This window comes from Onychomys torridus, chromosome 1 (assembly GCF_903995425.1).
Source record: "Onychomys torridus chromosome 1, mOncTor1.1, whole genome shotgun sequence".
NCBI classification, from domain to species: Eukaryota; Metazoa; Chordata; class Mammalia; order Rodentia; family Cricetidae; genus Onychomys; species Onychomys torridus.
The window spans coordinates 158,784,423-158,799,802 of NC_050443.1; the positions used below are offsets into that span (position 1 = coordinate 158,784,423).

General features: G+C 45.2%; 1 protein-coding gene across 37 annotated transcripts in view; it reads right to left on the reverse strand.

Moving 5' to 3' along the window:
• Nucleotides 1–15,380, reverse strand: part of Sorbs1 (sorbin and SH3 domain containing 1) — a 230,753-nt gene that overhangs the window by 60,992 nt on the left and 154,381 nt on the right. For 19 of the 37 annotated variants that reach the window (XM_036168681.1, XM_036168686.1, XM_036168676.1 and 16 more), the window contains 6 exons: nucleotides 15,112–15,284; nucleotides 12,939–13,002; nucleotides 11,159–11,233; nucleotides 10,779–10,841; nucleotides 1,667–1,714; nucleotides 1,425–1,554 (listed from right to left, as the gene is read on the reverse strand). In XM_036168681.1, coding sequence (XP_036024574.1) covers nucleotides 1,425–1,554; nucleotides 1,667–1,714; nucleotides 10,779–10,841; nucleotides 11,159–11,233; nucleotides 12,939–13,002; nucleotides 15,112–15,284 — 553 coding nt within the window. The remainder of the gene's footprint in view (nucleotides 1–1,424; nucleotides 1,555–1,666; nucleotides 1,715–10,778; nucleotides 10,842–11,158; nucleotides 11,234–12,938; nucleotides 13,003–15,111; nucleotides 15,285–15,380) is intronic. The other 18 variants (XM_036168715.1, XM_036168747.1, XM_036168771.1 and 15 more) reach the window with 2 other exon arrangements.

The following is a 15,380-nucleotide window of genomic DNA, read 5'->3' on the forward strand; positions in this document are numbered from 1 at the left end:
TCTGCATCAGCTCCTGCCTTCAGTTTCCTGCCCTCATGAGTTCCTGTCCTGCTTTTGATTCCTCCTGCAAGAAGTTTTGGTCATGGTGTTTCATCCCAGCCATAGTAACCCTAAGACTGTGTGTGTGTGGTGTGGAGGCACTCATGCGCACATGCCATGGTGGACATGTGTAAGTCAAAGAACAATTGTGAAGTCAGTTCTCTCTCCTTCCATCTTTCTGTGGTTTCAGAGATCAGACTCAGGCCAAGCATTGGTGTCATGCACCTTCACCTGTTGAACCCTCTTGTCTGCCCTGGTCCCAGTTTTCAGCCTGACGTGCAGAGATGGGGTTTCAAAGCATATGTGAATCGTTGGAAATTGTCTGCCAGCTTTTTATACAGGAACATTACTACACTTTGCACTGTGTATTTTGCTTTTCATGAACAGTTGACAACTTCTGAAAGGTAGGACAATGATTTGTGTATTTTTCTGTAAAGTCTAATTCAATATGCACAGAATGTACCCAGAAGGTGCTTAATGAACACATCTATAAAGAATTTCTGGGTCTATCCAGGCTTTCTTTTATAGTCATTATCAGATTCATCAGGTATATGTGTTAGGCACATGTGGGCTTTTAAAACAGCCATCCATTTGCCTGTGGAGCTACAGGCAGAAAATGGATGTGAATTTAAGATAAATAGTGTTTCATCTGCACAGACCTTTTAGTTTGTGAAAATTGGCAGAAATTGGGGCCAGAGGACACATTGGACACCTGTCCAGTTGACAAGAGATGATTACTCCATAGGGCATTTGTCTCAATAATACATTTTATCAGTAAGTAGACATGGAATATAGCTGTGTTTAGGATTACAGTCTTTACTATGTTTATGTAAATGACGTTAGTTCCAATTTAATATTTTTTCTTATAATAGAGCCTGGTGGTGCAGGTCTATAATCCCAACTACTTATAGACTGAGATAGGAGGGTTGACAGTTCAAGCCCTGCTTGGGCTACAGGGCAAGTTCAAGGTCAGCCTGGACTTACTGAGACACTGTCTCAAAATAAAAAGTGAAAAAAGGAGGGCCGAGGAGAAGCTCTGTAGCAGAGCACTTCTTAGCATTCAAGAAGGCTCTTCATTCAATTCCTAATACCCCAAACTTTTTTCTTGACTAGATAAAAGGTTATCATAATTATAGGCAACAGTAATTATGCTCATACAATGAGCCAGGCGCTAACAGGAAGGTCAAGTGCAATCGCTTATTTTATCTTTGCAACACTGTCATGGAGGAGCCATGCTATGTCTATCCTTAGTTCACAGATAAGATATGGAGACTCAGACTAAGTCACTGCTGACAGGTGACAGTGCAGGGATTCTTGTTCCTAACAAAGGCTCCTGGGACGCAGATTCTGGGGAGGCACGGGTGAGCATCTAAGGGACCACTTACCTCTCTGGGCTGGACTTCAGTGAGGAGGAGCGGGCTGGGAGGGGGAGTGTGGCCGACCTCTTCACTACTTTCTCCCCGTCAATGTAGTTCATCTCACTCTTTGAACGAGGCACAGAAAGGGGAGACTTTGCTGGAGAGAAAGGACACAGAAAACACCTTAGACTCAACTGAAAACTAAACCTGAAGATGACTCTTCCACCAGCCTCCCTCCCTCCCCACCAGCAGGGGCTTCAGTCACTTACCGTCTTCAGAAAAGGAGTATCGAGGAGAGGGCAGATCAGAGTCGTCATCTAGTGAACAAAAAAGAAAAGATCAGGGGGAACAGACTCACATGAGAGATCCAGGGTGCACACCAAGCCCTACTTCCACAGCCCTGCATGATATCCAGCCACACCAGGGACCCAGCAGGGAGGGGACTCAAGCCTGGGGGTACATCCAGACTACACACTGCAGAGCAGTGAGGCTTGCAAGAGTCCATCAGATCCAACATGGTCCGCCAGAAACTGCTTCCAGGAAACCAGGAAATGTACAGAGACAAGACTCCTCACAAGGAGAAGGCCCACCATCAAAGGTGGAATGCAGGGTTCTGTATCTCTCTGAGTGGGAAGTGGGGGGGCTGAGATGGATCTGGCCACTCAATGCTCAGTCTCGGGTCTTTTCTGTTGAGTGCCATGACCTCTTCCCAAGGCTGATGGCTGCTACTGGATAGGAAAAAGAGGCCCAAAGAATGTGGTTGCTAGCTCCTCATTGTAGTGTTGACCTGTTTTATATGTTCTTCAGACAACACAACTGGCAAAGAGGTTGTACAGCTCAGAAAAGAGTTCAAGAAAACCCTCATCATAATCTGTTTTGATTATACCTCAGCTTTGCTCGGTGAGCAGATTTCTCAGGACCCAACATTGCCATGGCTGATGTTAAGGTCTGCTCTGTGAAGATACTGCTCAGGGTGATGCTCCGAGAAGGTATTGCTTGGGGTGAGCATCTAAACTGAGTCTACAACAAGTCAAATTCACATGAGTTTCTGTGGTGTGTAATGGGCCCTGCAGGTGTGTGTGTACATACCCCTGGATAAACTGAATACTGGGCTCTGAGATGACCAAGAAAAGATCTGAACCCCACATGGGAGAGAGTGTATTTTTTAAAGTAAAAATCAGATCACAAGCCCATTCACAGGAACAGATCTGTCCTAGCATAAGCTATAACATCCATGATAATCCTTCCTAAACATTTCTTCTGTGGAGTGCCTGAGTCTAATATCTTGCTCACCTGAATTTAGGGTACATGTATCTAGAATGAAGACCCAGTCCCATCCCTCAAGATCCATAACACTCTTTCAGTAAAGCACATGACCTAAGCAGCAAAGTCAAGTCAAGGGATCTGATGTGCTGTGTTAATGACAGTGTTGATCGAGCCCTTGTTTCTAGGCAAATTAAGCATCAGGGCAAAAAAGGTCAGAAAGTTCTATGAAATGTAAACAAAGCTAACATTACTATTATTTTGAATACTGTGGTATTCGAAGACAGCTTCTACGTTTTTGACCCTTTGTTTCTCCTCAGTTTTGTCTGTCCCAGGTGTCCTGCAGCCAAGACAACAGACAGAAGTCCAGCTCCAAGACACCCTGTCCTCCTCCAGCTCCAAGACACCCTGTCCTCCCCCAGCTCCAAGACACCCTGTCCTCCTCCAGCTCCAAGACACCCTGTCCTCCTCTTCCCAGCTCCAAGACACCCTGTCCTCCTCCAAGACACCCTGTCCTCCTCCCTGCACCAAGACACCCTGTCCTCCTCCTCCCTGCACCAAGACACCCTGTCCTCCCAGCTCCAAGACACCCTTGTCCTCCTCCCTGCTCCCATTGTCTTTATAAGAACCGGTCAACACCAAGGTTTGACAGGGACTACAATTCTTTACCAACACAACCAAGCCTTTCTTCATTAGGATAGGATGGGGTGGGGTGGGGAGGGTCTTACTATGTTGCTCAGACTGACCTCTAATGTACAATCAATCCTCCTGCCTCAGCCTTCTGAGTGCTGGGACTACAGGCATGCACCACCACAACCCACTATTTCATTATTATAAACTGAGTATGTTAAGTTTATTAATGCTTACTTCCCAAAATAGGGCAGTGGAAGGATGAAATGGAATCAGAAATGTATTTTTTGAAAAAGTGCTCTGAAAAATTTTGTGTTACTAGCTTGTTTGTTTGTTTGGGTTTTTTTTGTTTTTTAAGGGACTTAAAGAACACCACGAATCAGCTTGACTGGAAAAGGAACAGTGCCTGCTCCACCCCGAGTTACCTTAGAAACAGCACACCGCTTTAAACCAAGCCTAACATTTCATCTCAAACTCTACACCTCTCTGAATCATGAAAGACGGTAGTCTCACAGCAGGTGGTGGGAAGGTCAGTTCCAACTATCACATGGCTAAGAAAGTACAAAGCAAGGAATGGGTGCAGGGACGGCATTAAATCTATTTTAGTGTTAGGATTAAGTTGTTGCTGTTGTTGTTTTTGGTTTTTTGTTTGTTTGTTTGTTTTTTGGTTTTTTGTTTTTCCGAGACAGGGTTTTTCTGTGTAGTTTTAGTTCCTGTCCTGGAACTAGCTCTGTAGCCCAGGCTGGTCTCGAACTCACAGAGATCCACCTGCCTCTGCCTCCCAAGTGCTGGGATTAAAGGCGTGTGCCACCACCACTTGGCAAGATTAAGTTTGTTTGTTTGTTTGTTTGTTTGTTTAAATACTGTTTCCTCTAGACATTTCTAACATCAAGTTTTAGAAGACTTATTAGACGACATCAAGAAATAGTTCTTATATGATGGGGGAAAAGCAGCCCAAGGAGCCTGACTTAGGTACGTTGAAAAGGAGAGGAGAGAAAGATAGGAGCAGGGCCAGAGCAGAAACTGAGTGGCTGATATTCTTATTCTCTCCCTCCATCCCTCCCTCCCTCCCTCCCTCCCTCCCTCCCTCTCTTCCCTCCCTCCCTCCCTCCCTCCCTCCCTCCCTCCCTCCCTCTCTCTCTCTCTCTCTCTCTCTCTCTCTCTCTCTCTCTCTTTCTTCCTCCCTCCCTCCCTCCCTCTCCTCTGTCTCCTCCCTCCCTCTGAGATAGGGTCTCACTACCTGAAATTCACTATGTAGACCAGGTTGGCCTTGAACTTGCAGAGATCCAATTACCTCTACCTCTCGAGTACTGGGATTAAAGGTGTGCCATCATGCCAGGCTGTGACTGAGAATCTTAATGCTACTATTGGGTACAGACGGGAAAAGGAGTCTCATCCACCCTAAGCTACACATGGCCAGGGTGTCTCTGCGAGTGCTTTTCGCTTCTCACAGTGTGCACAGGACTCTAACACGGACATACGTTTAGGGAGGCACTGAACGAAAGTGCAGTGAAGTCACATGGGTTAATCTGAACAACTTGAGCAAGTATGACAAGATCCACAGTTATTTTGTTATCTCTTTTATAAATCCAATAAAAGAAAATTTTACTTCATTTTATGAATGAAAACAACACAAACTCCCATTATTAAAGCTTACTAATAGCAAAGCCCAGTTATACTAGAGGACATGAACCCCTCATTTTATAAACAAGGAGACCAGGCTCCAGGAAGGTAAGAAACGTCCCCTTGGTGACACAGTAAGAAAGGGACACAGGAGGGAGAGCCAAGATCTATCTTCCTGAGGTCACTTCAGTTCTGGGACGGGGTGGCTGTTACTTACTTATGCCATCTCCAGCCGTGAAGCCTTTGCCCTATTTTTCCTAACACCCATCCCAGGAGATGCTTAGGCAAGCCTTCAGGGGACTCAGCTGAGCTGGGGTCTTGTGATTCCTGCTTGTGATGGAACCATATGCTATCTTTGCCCCTTAGAACACCAAGCAATCGACATCAAACCTTGGCACCAATACTTGGAACTTCCCATGCCAACCATTCCAGGAAGCTTGGACATTACAGGGTGAACAACTTAGCTCCAGTGCCTTGAAAGCCCCTGGTGGGCTCTGGTGTTGACACACCAACAGTTCTTCCTGGGATCTATCTGGCAGTCTGGCCTTAGTAGCACAATAGCTAGCCCCAGAGGTGCCAGGAGCCACATAATTGCCTTTTCAAACACAAGAACGGCGTTACATGAATTTCTAAAAGCTGTCCTCCAGGGTTGATTTTGCTGTTGCTGTTCAGACTTTATTCGGAAAGCCAACTGGAGAGATCGCTGGACCAAACCATTTAAAGTTCTATGTATCTGACAAATGAGAGTGCTTAGTCAAAAGCAGCATTCACAGAACCACAAACTGCGAGTCATTAAATCTCCAGTTAGGGTTCCATAGGTCTTGAAACCTAAAATTATTTTTGTGATAATAATGGCTTACTTTAACACAATCTTACTCCATCATTCAACATAATTCCTTCTGGGCCTTTACTCCATGTACTTAGCAAGAACGAGGATACAAGATGGAAGTACATATACACCTCACAGAAAACAGCTCCAAAAAGGGAGACAGTCTGGGGAGGCAAAGAAAAGGCCAACAAAGGGGACAAGAAAGTCAAGTCTAGGGGTCTCATGTGAAAAGTCACAGATTACGTACGTTTTGGTTAAAGACTGTCAGATGTTAAGGGATGGAAAACAAAGGCCATAAGAGAGTGGAGAGTAGCTGCAGAAGACACTCCTAAGAAAGAGAATTCTGAGAACTGATTCAGACATGGGAGAGAACCCATCTAAGGGAGGCAGCCTGGAGGGATCCACGGGCTAATGGGACCCACGGGCTAGAGACGGCTCACCATTCCCATCTTCATCCGGCCTTCTGGGTCGCGATCTGGGAAGGGGATGGCTGCTTCAGCTCTTAACTGTGCTGCAGACCAAAGACTTTTGCACATGCTGGGCGGAGACCTCCTGGGCAGCTCACACAAGGAGAACAAAGGTGACTGTGGCAGGCCGCCTGGCCCCTCCCATGGGCAGGACCAGCAAAAGTTTGGGGCTGGAGGCACAAGCTGGCCAAGCATCTTCACAACAGAACAACTTACTCAAACTCAAGCAAAATAAGGCTATTCTTAGAAACCCTGCAGAGCCAGGGAAGCTATTTTTCACTCAACTATATCTGTGCCTGAGAAAAATCGCCTTCTGCAAGCCTTGCCTGAGGGCAAGCTGGAGCAGGAATGAGGAAAAACACAGACAGAGATGCTTAGAAGATGTGGCACCATGAGCCACAGAGCATGGCGGTCTCAACCTCCAACCGGAAGTGGTGCTGGTGGGAAATCATGAATCTGGACAAAGCTGCTGTCTGACTTTAACCCACCCCACCCCGCCCTGGTTTGGTTCAATGGCTCCTCCAGGTCATGGATCATGAAGTAACCTATCAGCTACTTGGCTTTGCTGTTGATTCTGGGGCATGGTGTAAAAATATCTTGTTTTCTTGACATCGAATGTGCCAAGTCAGCTGTCCTTACAAGGCCAGAGTTTTGACTCTCTATTCCTCACTCCAGTCCCTATATTCAAACTCTGAAATTGTATCTTGGTCCTTTTGGGGGAGGGGGGTTGAGAAAGGTACCTTGACATTTCTGTGGGTTTGTCATGGTGGCTTGGGGAGCTTTCCTAATCACATGTTCCCAGACAGATCCTAAGAGACACTGGCTCAGCAGCCCAAGACAGGATTGACTCAAAAGAGGCTGCCATGAGTTATCAGAAAGCTGTTGGCAAGGAGGGGGACAGTCAAGTGCACAGGGTCTATCAGGAGGGGAAGGATCAACAGAGTCCCACAGACCTTGGCTTGAATCCTGACTCTACCACTTCCTGTGTGATCTTGCACATACTACCTAACCTCCCCAAGCTTCCTCAGGCTCATCTGGAGGGCTGCTAGGAGGATGAAAATTAGGTTAACAGTGGCGGTGTGCTCAGCACAGAGCTCACACTGTACACCACAGCTTCTCAAACTGTGGCTGGGGACCACTTAACTGAGGGGGGGAGGTAATGAAAAATTTGGAATCAGTAAAAAGTTTTAAAACATGGAATGACTGGAAACTAATTCAAAATCAAAGATAACAAATCCAAGGCTTTTCTGGTGCCCACTCATGCGCCAGGCAGCTCCACTGCATCCTTGATTCTGAACATACAACATGTATACTGGGCACTGCACATGGCATCACACCATACAACTCTCAGGTTGCCTGAAACACTCTAGTTCAGACTGAACTGCAGTCTTTTGACTGTTCAGAGATCGGCTTCTGTTCTTATAGACTCACAATGGTTTAACCACACTTTAAATATTTTCATGTCATCGTGCTTCAGGTGTCAAATTCATCTCTTTTGAGATCATATTGTATTAGAATATTTGATTTTAAAACTTAAGTTGCTGACTTGGGTTTCATTTTAAAATGTGTTAAATGGCTTGAGCTTTTTTTTTTTTTTTTAATTTACTTATTTTTATTTTATATGCATTGGTGTTTTGCCATAGGTGTCGGGTCCCCTGGAACTGGAGTCACAGACAGCTGTGAGTTGCCATTTAGGTGCTGGGAATTATACCAAGGTCCTCTGGAAGAGCAGTCAGTGCTCTTAACCACTGAGCTGTGTCTCCAACCTGCTAAATGGCTAGAGTTTATGACACAATTTCCTTCAATTTCAGAAATCATTCCAAACATACTCCTGCTATTTTGGACTACTTGTTTATATGAAGTTACATTCTCAGCACTGATTACTCTAAAACCAAGATGCTGATCAACTCTGGAAAACAGTGAAGATGGCTTATGTTCTTTAGTATCAAATACGCAGCTAAGATTAAACTTTTTTGATAAAATAAACTAGTGCTGGGCATGGTGGTGCACTCCTTTAACCCCAGCACTTGAGAGGTAGAGGCAGGCAGATCGTTATGAGTTTGGAGCCAACCTGATCTACATAAGGAGTTCCAGACCAGCCAGGGCTACAAAGTGAAACACTGCCTCTAAATAAATAAATAATAAATAAAAGCACCATTCTCATTAGTTTCTCTAAAAATGCATTTTAATCTTTAATAAATGGTAAAACTATATCTATACTGAAGAGTTATTTTAGAATAAATTTCTTTGTGATTTATTATCAGTAAGTATTTGTTATGTATATACCTAAGTAGCGTATGTATATATTTCTCAGGTAAAGAGGAGTACAATGGAAATGTTTAAGCAGCTCTACAGTTCAGTAAGAGCATGGCAGTCACCACAACGAGGTCTCTTAAAGAGAATTTGGGAGAGGGGAAAGGCTGCCTTTCAGAGGGAAGTAGAGGGGCCCGGGGTAGCAGGGAGCTGCCTTAAGGATTATAAAATGCCCAACTGTTCCTTGCTGTAACTTACAGAAGTTTACTTTCTTTAAACACTGAAACCTCACTAAGACATGGCTGTCCTGTTGATCTTCCAGCATCTGCCCAAAAGTTTACTTGCTCACTCAGGGAGAAGGAAGGGTTCTAAGCCTGTGTAAACACATGCTCACAGGCCCCACTGTTCAGGACAATCAGCTTTGACATACTTATAAGTGTCTTCTTTTAAAAAAAATATACTACAATTTAGATAGACATACTAGCCCTCAGGTAATCTTTCATGGGCTTCTTACAGATAATCCTACTTCCAAATTCTGAATTACAAGATACAACGACAGCAGCATCAACGAGACTACCCTCCATGAGATCCACAGCTCCGATGTCTAGTTCTCTCTCAGCTGACTTCTCCCTCCCTTCCTCCCTCTGTCTTCCCCTCCCTGCCTTTTGAACGGTCTGACTATGTGGCCCTGGCTAGTCTGGAACTTACTATGTAGCCCAATTCCGCATTAAATTCATAGTAATCCTGCCTCAGCCTCCTGAGCACTGGGATTACAAGCGTGCACCTCTACTGTCTCTGCTTCTCAGTGCATATTAACACGTAAGGCAGAGCCTGCATTTTTGCAAGTGGTGCTGCTGGTCTGTTTTCAGTGTGCAGACAGAGCCTGGAGCTTCCTGTGAGGACTGGAACCATGGACAGAGCTAAGGTGTGCCGTTGGTACTCACAGACATGCTGCTGGTGGTGAACAGACACAATAAAAACCACGAATGCAGAAAACCTCTTAACATCATTTAAAAAAAAAAAAATAAGCCCAACAATTTTTAAAAATGCTCTAGCTCACGTTTTTTTTCACATTTGTAAAAGCCTTTATCTAACTGAATACATCAGCAATATGCTAGACATGTCATCTAGGCAGGATGGGGGCGTGAGATAGAATCTGCCCTATTTTTAAAAGATCTCTAGGGAAGAGACATCTTCGAAACTTGTGTTAAAGTATAATTATCTTCATTATTATGAATTTTTATGTTCAAATTAATTTTTTTAATCTCTTAATTCTTTAAGGCCATTTCTTCCTTTTTCAGGCTTTGAAAATATTGTGTGACTAGAGACATCCATATACATATCCACTTCTAAATATGTGTGACCAGCTATCTTGCGTTCTCTTACTGTTTATACCTCTAGGCAAAACAGCCCTACTTCCTCGTGTGCCAGGCTTCATGTGTAACAGAAAGCAGACCCTACTGTCAGCCAGAGTTGCAAGGTGTAGTGACCAATGATATAAGAGCTTGATATCAGGGAATGAAATCCTGCCTTAGAGCACAGGCAAGCAGATGAAGAAGGCCAAAGAAGGGCCCTGCCTGTGACAGGCTTTGGGCCCTCTTCCAATCCATGGAGGAGTAGGATTTCTCCAAGATGCCTTCCCTCTCTCACTTTTACAACCTTCTCTAATGTATTCCCTCCACCACACCCCCAACATAAAAAGAATAACTCCAGGATGCAGGTGTAGCTGTTCTCCATATCAGGTCAGAGTCCCATCCAGGTCTTCTGTGAAATGTTTCCCAGATTGGTCCAAATCTTCTTTTCAAGGGTCATCATATCTCACCTAAAGTGACCCTTACACCTCCAGACCTCTTCAGGAATTTCCAAGCAAAGAGAGACACCCTGAGGACCAATGGCCAAGGGGCCCAAAGACCATTAGGTGCAGCATGGGAAACTGGCAAGCTTCGATTGTTGATACCTGACAGGTCTCCCCCCTCAGTTTCATGAAGTCACTGCCCAGCCATCAGAATACACTAAGTGACATCCCAGATACCAGGCCTTGGGTAATTGGTATAAACAGCTTTTCTCAGAGTCCCACACATCCAGAGCATTGTAAGTAAGCTATAAAAGCTACCCCTTAAGCTATGTAAACCCTACAGGGCAGGGATTAAAATGCCACATGGAGAGACAGCCAGCAAGGACTGAGATTACGTCACAAAACAAAAGGTTAGAGGAAAGCAAATGAGCACGAAGCTTTCCTTAGCTTACTCACAAAACCCCAAGGTGAGAGGTAACAGCGCCATTTCAGAGTGAGGCACACGATTTCCCTGTAATTACCTTCAGACTTAGGACTAGGAGTAGTTGCAGGAAACTGGTAGGTAGGAGTATAAGGATTGTCCTCTGCAGCAGAGAAAAGCAGTGGGTTTGAAGCTATCCACCATGAAGAGGAGGAAACGATCAACCCCCAGTCGACACTTTCCAATGATTATCGATTTTAGTGTTATTAAAGCACACAGGCATCACACTTAGATTAACGAATTAGAAAAGACTTAGTTATTTTAATAGAGCACACCATGCAAATGAGTGAAATAAAATGTTCACAGGCTGAAAATGACTATTACAAACAAAATCTAAAAGCCAAACTGTACACCTATAATGGAACTCTAGGGACTAATTTGAAACTATGACAACAGATACACTGTCTAAACTTATGGTACCTTCAGAATTTTGCAGGATTTCAGGAAGTTCAGGGAATTTGTACGTAGGGAAATAAGGGTTTTCTTCAGGAGTGTCTGGGCAGTGGGAGCAGGTTTGAGAGAGAGAAAAGAGGAAGATACAAATGGACAGAGTGAACAAGTAGGAATCCACACACCATTTACACTCCTTGAATTCTGGGACAAAATAAGCTTCACTAATGATATGAAAGAAATTTAAAATCCAGTCTTTTCGCCTGAACTAAGACACCTCAAAAAGAACTATATAAGAACTGGCGCCAATGGACAAGATGCACTTAACACAAAGTTTCAAACTTCACAATTTTTTGGTTAGAGATATGAAATATGACAAATGCAAACACCATCCTAAAGTGACTTTTTTTTTTTCAAATCAAAGGCTGTTTTGTGCATATTAGAATCAAGGCAAACAAATGAGTGTTGTTTTTCAGGTGGCTCTGCCTCCACTAGGGCAGGCAGTTTTGTTTAGAATCTGTAATTTAGTTGAGTTAATAACTCAAGAAGCACAAGAAGACCATTGGTGCCTTGGAGCAGAGTCACTCATTCTGTACATATGCATGCATTTAGCCTTCCAAAACAAGGTCTGAAGGTGGGGGAGTCACAGATGGCTGGAAGAAATGGGCAGTGACTTTACATGGAGACCCAGTCTTTAGCACCACCACGATGGAGTTTATCCACTTGACCTTAGCATTTTTACTCCTGACTCAGAGAGGCCAAACACTCAATATTTAGGAATACTGAGGATCGTTCTGAAGCCAGCAGAAGCTAATTAACAGTCATGGTTAGCGTATACAGCTAGGCAGAGAGACTGGATATTTGTGACTTAGCTGGGAACACTGACCAGAACACTAATTCTTTAGTGTATTTCACGGCAGGCAGCCAGACTGGATTTGGGCATCAAGAAAGACAGACGGGATGCTCTGCTCTCAGGAAGTGTGGCTCCCTTCCCACAGTGCAGGGGCATCCCTGCTTGTCGGTCTGCACAGCACAGGCAGCAATGGGGGCTAAGCTGAAAGGGTTGGGATCTGCCATCATGCTGGCTCACTCACTGAAAGCCGCGGGGGGGGGGGGGGGCTCTTGATCTGGAAGCAACTCTTTCAAATCGAGCAGCTCCAGTGTGTAAGCTCGCAAATGATTCTCTACCTGCCAAGCTCTGGTTCGCAGCTAGGGAAGCTCGCTTCGCACACTAGCAAACCCTCAGAAATGCACTTCACAGGGCCAAGTGTGTTCCCATTTGAACGTCCACAACATCCTTTCAGAGGACTGGAAGTGGGACAGACACAGAAAGATACAAGATCCACCTAAGAGCACCTCAGTGCCGGGAGGCTGGCTCCAGGGAAGAACAGTTTTCTTAACTCCCTCCCACTTCAGGGCTTTGCTCAACTCCATCTTCTCACAAAGCAGTCATGGGCTGACACAAGGTATACCTAAGGCTGGAAACAGGTGGGAGCTGGGGCTGTCGGTTCACTGGGCAGAGAGGAGTGGGAGCATGGGTGGGGTGCTAGGCTCAGCCTCCTGCATTACACGGCAGCTGGGAGGGAGGACTTGCAAGCTGACCTCAAGTTCCAAAGCTGAGGCAGGCATAGGTACAGCCCTCTCACCTATGCTCTGAGCGCACATGGCTAGAATCAAGCAGGCCAGAACCTAATGCAATGTAATAGCAGGAGTCCAGCTCCCAGAGTCAAAATGAACTGAGAACAGGCCCACAGCCAATAGTAATAAATTCCCACAGCATCATACGGCTTCTACAAATGAAAATTGGTACCTCTGTTCAGCTTGTGGATCTGTTTAAACATGGTTTTGTACCAGTCTTTCGATCTCTCGGTATTCTGGAGAAAAACATAAGCAAAGGGTAAAAACAATGGAAAATTGAGCATATTTCAGAGTATCTATGATCGATCACAAAATCAAAATCAAACAGGGAGGTATTAGAACAGATCCCAGGTCCTTGCACATGATAGGCAAGTGCTCTACCACATAGATCCCTAGATACAGTATTAAAAACTTTTTTTAAAAGCACAACTTTTGAGAAAGCAGAGCTGTAATAAGAGAGTCAGATATGATTTTGAAAAATGAGATTTGGCCTAAGGATATAACACACAAAGGCAGATCTGCATACGCCTGTGCCTTCTTTCTTTTAAAAGGGTGTACTTATTTTTTAATTTATGTATATGAATGCTTTGCCTGCATTAATTTATGTGTACCATGTGCACACAGTGTCAGTAGAGAGCAGCAGAGGGCATCAGAACCAGCCATGTGCAGGCTGAGTCTTCTGTAAGAGCAGAAAGTGCTCTTAACCACCGAACCATCTCCCTAGCCCTGTCCCAATCATTCTTAAAATTTTGTTTTTAGAGACAATCTCTCTTCACACATAGACTTCCAGAAACTGAAGTTAAGCCCTCCCGGAATCACAAGGCAATAAATCCGTGCTTACCACAATCTATCTCTGTCTCTTCTGGATTATTTTGTACAAATACAGATAAGTCACATTGCACAAAGCCATGTTTAGAACACATACGTTAAAATGGAACCCACATGGCTAGGCCTTTTTCCAAAGATGAAAATAAAATAAGGTGGCTAGATAAGATAGTTATCACTCCCATTTTACAGATGAGGGAATTAAATAGAAAAAGTCAAAATGCATTGTCCAAAGTGGAGAGGTGCCAAAAAGGAACAACTGATACCATAGATGCAGACACTCTGCCACCCACACATTGTGAGGTCTTGGGAGGGTGATGCGATCCCACACAGTCAATGCCTTTGTGATGCTGTGTTTGGATTTGTGTCCTCTGTAGTTAATGGCGTGTCTCCCGGGGTAGAACACGGAGAGGTGCTGTGGAATTTTAGGGGTAAGGTCTAGTGAGAGGTCCTTAGATCACTGGGGATGACTGACTTCTTCACAAGGATTTGGGATGCCACCCAGCCATTCTCACTGCTGCCCAGCATACTGTATGGGCACTAGCTTTGAGATACACTCTTGCCATGATGTGCTATCCTTGCCAGAGGCCCCTGCGGAGCAGGTGGCTCAATTTTGGACTCAAACCTCCATAACCATGAGCCGAAGTCTTTCCTTAGCAGCCTGTGCCGAGTGTTCTGAAGAGCACAGCTAAGCTGCCCAATGCAGCAATCTATGAGAATGATAATCGCTTCCACTGCTCAGGTGGTGATGTAAGATAATGTCCAGCAGAGGCAGCCACAATCGCTCTTGGTTCTCTTTCTCTGCTATTGTGTATGAGCAAAGTGGAGTTCTTCAAAGGCTTAGACTACAGCTATTTCTATCTACCCTCTGAAAGGGTAAAAAACCGTCCCCTTTTCCAAATGGAAATCAAAGACACATACTGCGGCCAGTGTGTGTGGACACATAGAAAGGTGTATGTAGGATTGCTCTGAATCCAGCCACAAAGGGCAGGTTTCCCTGAGCACCTTGGGGCCTTCAGGAGCACTGGCACAGCCGGCCGCAGGAAGAGGCCTGTTGGTCCTGAAGGCCTTGAAGGGCCTCCTTTGCCTGACTGTGTTGTCCTGCTCACCTTGCTTGTTGGGCAACTCTCATGCCAGGATCGTCTTCCTGAACCCAGATATACAGCCTCACTTTGCTGGGGATGCCCCTAACACTGGAACAGGAATGGCTGATGGGGTTCCACAGCAGTGACAGCCTTGCCTATGGAGCAGGTGCAGCCCAGGCCCATTGGCTGCTCTGCTGCAGTAAATTTCCTCAACTTTGTTTTCTCTGGAGACTTATTAATATCCTTCACCTACTTTGGAGAAGTCCGGACATGCTCATCGGGGTGTGGTCTGTGCCGGTGTCAAAGAGAAAAACCCTCCCCTCCAAGCCACTGTGCCCCCCCCCTTGAGTATTCACAGACACTCAAGGCCACACACTCTTGCCAGCACTTGTTGAAGCTGGATCCCAAAGAGGACCCGAAGGTCCACATCCGTACCCGCAGTGGGATGCCCACTTCATCCATAGACACATTGCTGAGGTCCTGTGCACTCTTCACCACCCGCCTGCTGTCATCTTTAACTCTCCTCTCAGCAGCCCTGCTAGGCGAGGGGAGTTCTGCCGGGGTTGGCACTGAGTCCTGCTCACCCACTCTTCTCTCTGAGGCAGGATCTAGAAGTGGAAAGCAATCACAAGCTTAAACTCCAAAGCAAAAAACCTCTCCCACAATCCAGCTAGGGGAAAGGGACATTTGCTAACTTCCAGTTG